The 2,407-nt window shown below is 37.2% G+C and overlaps 1 protein-coding gene across 1 annotated transcript in view; it reads right to left on the bottom strand.

Annotated features, from left to right (window-relative positions):
- Positions 1 to 659: 659 nt before the first annotated feature.
- CBG24167 overlaps positions 660 to 2,407 on the bottom strand; it is a gene marked incomplete at both ends in the record, with an annotated part of 5,030 nt that continues 3,282 nt past the window's right edge. The window contains 2 exons of the mRNA XM_045243528.1: positions 660 to 1,040; positions 1,871 to 2,248. Of these exons, the coding sequence (XP_045100864.1) occupies positions 660 to 1,040; positions 1,871 to 2,248 (759 nt within the window). The remainder of the gene's footprint in view (positions 1,041 to 1,870; positions 2,249 to 2,407) is intronic.

Raw genomic sequence — 2,407 nt, 5'->3', positions numbered from 1 at the left:
GAATTTCTGAATTTCTGAATTTCTGAATTTCTGAATTACTGAATTTCTGAATTTCTGAATTTCTGAATTACTGAATTTCTGAATTTCTGAATTTCTGAATTTCTGAATTTCTGAATTTCTGAATTTCTGAATTTCTGAATTTTTGAATTTCTGAATTTCTGAATTTCTGAATTTCTGAATTACTGAATTTCTGAATTTCTGAATTTCTGAATTTCTGAATTACTGAATTTCTGAATTTCTGAATTTCTGAATTACTGAATTACTGAATTACTGAATTTCTGAATTTCTGAATTTCTGAATTTTTGAATTTCTGAATTTCTGAATTTCTGAATTTCTGAATTACTGAATTTCTGAATTACTGAATTTCTGAATTTCTGAAAAATTGCAGCCAAATTACAGGCAAATTTTTCTCTGAATTTTTGCGCTAATTTTCAGACAGTTTTATTCATTTTTTTCAGAAAAATTATAAATTCAGACTCTCACAGGATTCAAAATTCCAAAAATAATAATGAAATATGAAACTGAAAAAAATTGGGCTTTTAATGAAAACTGGGGATTTCAAAACGAAAATCCAAAAATCTGAAATTCTGAAAATTCAAAAAACTGAATTCCTGAATTTTCGAATTTGTGGAAATTTTCAGCTAAATTTTCAGCAAAACTAACTCTTCAAGATCCCGAATAATGTCCTGTTTTCGATCGTACTCCTTCTTGTATTCCGTATAATGTTCCCATTCTTTGGCCGTTTCCTCAGCCTTATTCTTCATTTCCTTCGCACTAGCTCTCAATAATGCCGCTCGTTCTCTATAACCTGCACACGATTTGCAATTATTCAAATTTCCCATTTTTGTAGGCTTTTTTGCCGATTGCTCATCCTTAATTTTTTCATTTTCCTCTTCTTCCTCTTTTATCTCTTCATCTGATTTTGCTTCTTTCGATAATCCAGGCGGGACCATAGGGGCGGAGCTTCCCGGAATTGTTGCTGGTGGGCGGAGATTCATGAGATCATCGATTTTGGATTTTGTGTATGTTGTGCAGCCGTTCTGAAATTGTTTGTTTTCAACATTTGTCTAGCTACCGTAGTTTTAGAGCTGTGAGTCTCTCAAAGTGAGACACCTACGGGCAGGGGACGCGTCTTCAAAGGCACATATCTCCAAAATTACAGTATCTAGAAAGAGTTTGGAAGATATGCGCCTTTAAAGATAACGCGCCCTCTCCCCTTACACAGTGGGGATTAGCCTCCGAGGAGGGGAAGGGATATCTTTAAAGGCGCATATCTCGAAAACTACAGTACCTAGCAAAGTTTTGTAATTTACAAAAATGTGTAAAATTGAATTTTACACATTTTTATAACTTACTACTTATATCTAGCAACCGTAGTTTTAAAGATATGCGCCTTTAAAGTTGACCTGCTTCCTGCCGCTTCAACCCTCCCCTCTCCGCTGTTGCCGCGGTTTTGGGTCGGATAGCTTTAAAAAAGCATATCTCAAAAACTACAGTAGCTATCAGAAACTGGTCAAGTACAAAATTGTGGAAAAATAAAATTTACAGCTTTTTGCCATGAACAACGTTTGTCTAGCTACCGTAGTTTTTGAATTATACGCTTTTAAAGTTGACCTGCTTCCTGGCGCCCCAACCCTCCGCTACCTCCGCCGGCATCTGGCATTTTTAAAGGCGCATATCTCAAAATCCAAAAAAGTTATCAAATAGTTGTCAACTACAAAAATAAACCTCTAGTTTTGCTTTGTATATGCTGAAATTTCCAAAAAATTTGGCTGAGGTTGAACTACTTTTGTAAGGGTTCAAAAGTTCAGAAAGTTTAACGTTTCAGCAACGTTTCTAGCTTTTAACCAATTTTTTAAGCTCAAAAAACCCCTACCAGGTACTTCAATGCATCCTTCTGAATGTCCTCGTTTAACAAATGAAGTGCGGATTGTCCAACGAGCTCGCGGAGCTCTCGATCCGATTTCTCGGTGAAGAAACTTTTGATCCAATGGATTTGCATCAAAAATCTCTGCATTCCAATCAGCATACACGTCGGACGACCACCGCCTTCCGGCATGTCTTCGAATGGTGTCAGACCGTAGTAATCGAGAGCTTTGAAGTAGTTGGTCGTATCGAAGTATTCGCTTCCACCGTAGTCTTGATACGCGTAATCCGGAGAATTTCGAGGTGTCAGGTACTTGTATGGACACATTCTCCGAATCTCCTCCACTTGTTCGACGACGTACGACACTTCAATGTAGGAACCCTGAAAAAATGCTTGTTTTTGTCGTTTTAGTGATAATCTGATAAACATTTTATCAGTTCACAACGTTTGGATATCTTTTACCGGAAATGAGATAACTTGCGTCAAAGTGAGCAGCCGATCATGTAGCTCAGGCGGCAAGCGTCCGCTGCCAACTTGCTG

Source organism: Caenorhabditis briggsae, assembly GCF_000004555.2.
Source record: "Caenorhabditis briggsae complete genome, chrIII, whole genome shotgun sequence".
NCBI classification, from domain to species: domain Eukaryota; kingdom Metazoa; phylum Nematoda; class Chromadorea; order Rhabditida; family Rhabditidae; genus Caenorhabditis; species Caenorhabditis briggsae.
The sequence above is the reverse complement of the archived record's forward strand: the minus strand, read 5'-3'. Positions and strand labels throughout refer to the sequence as shown.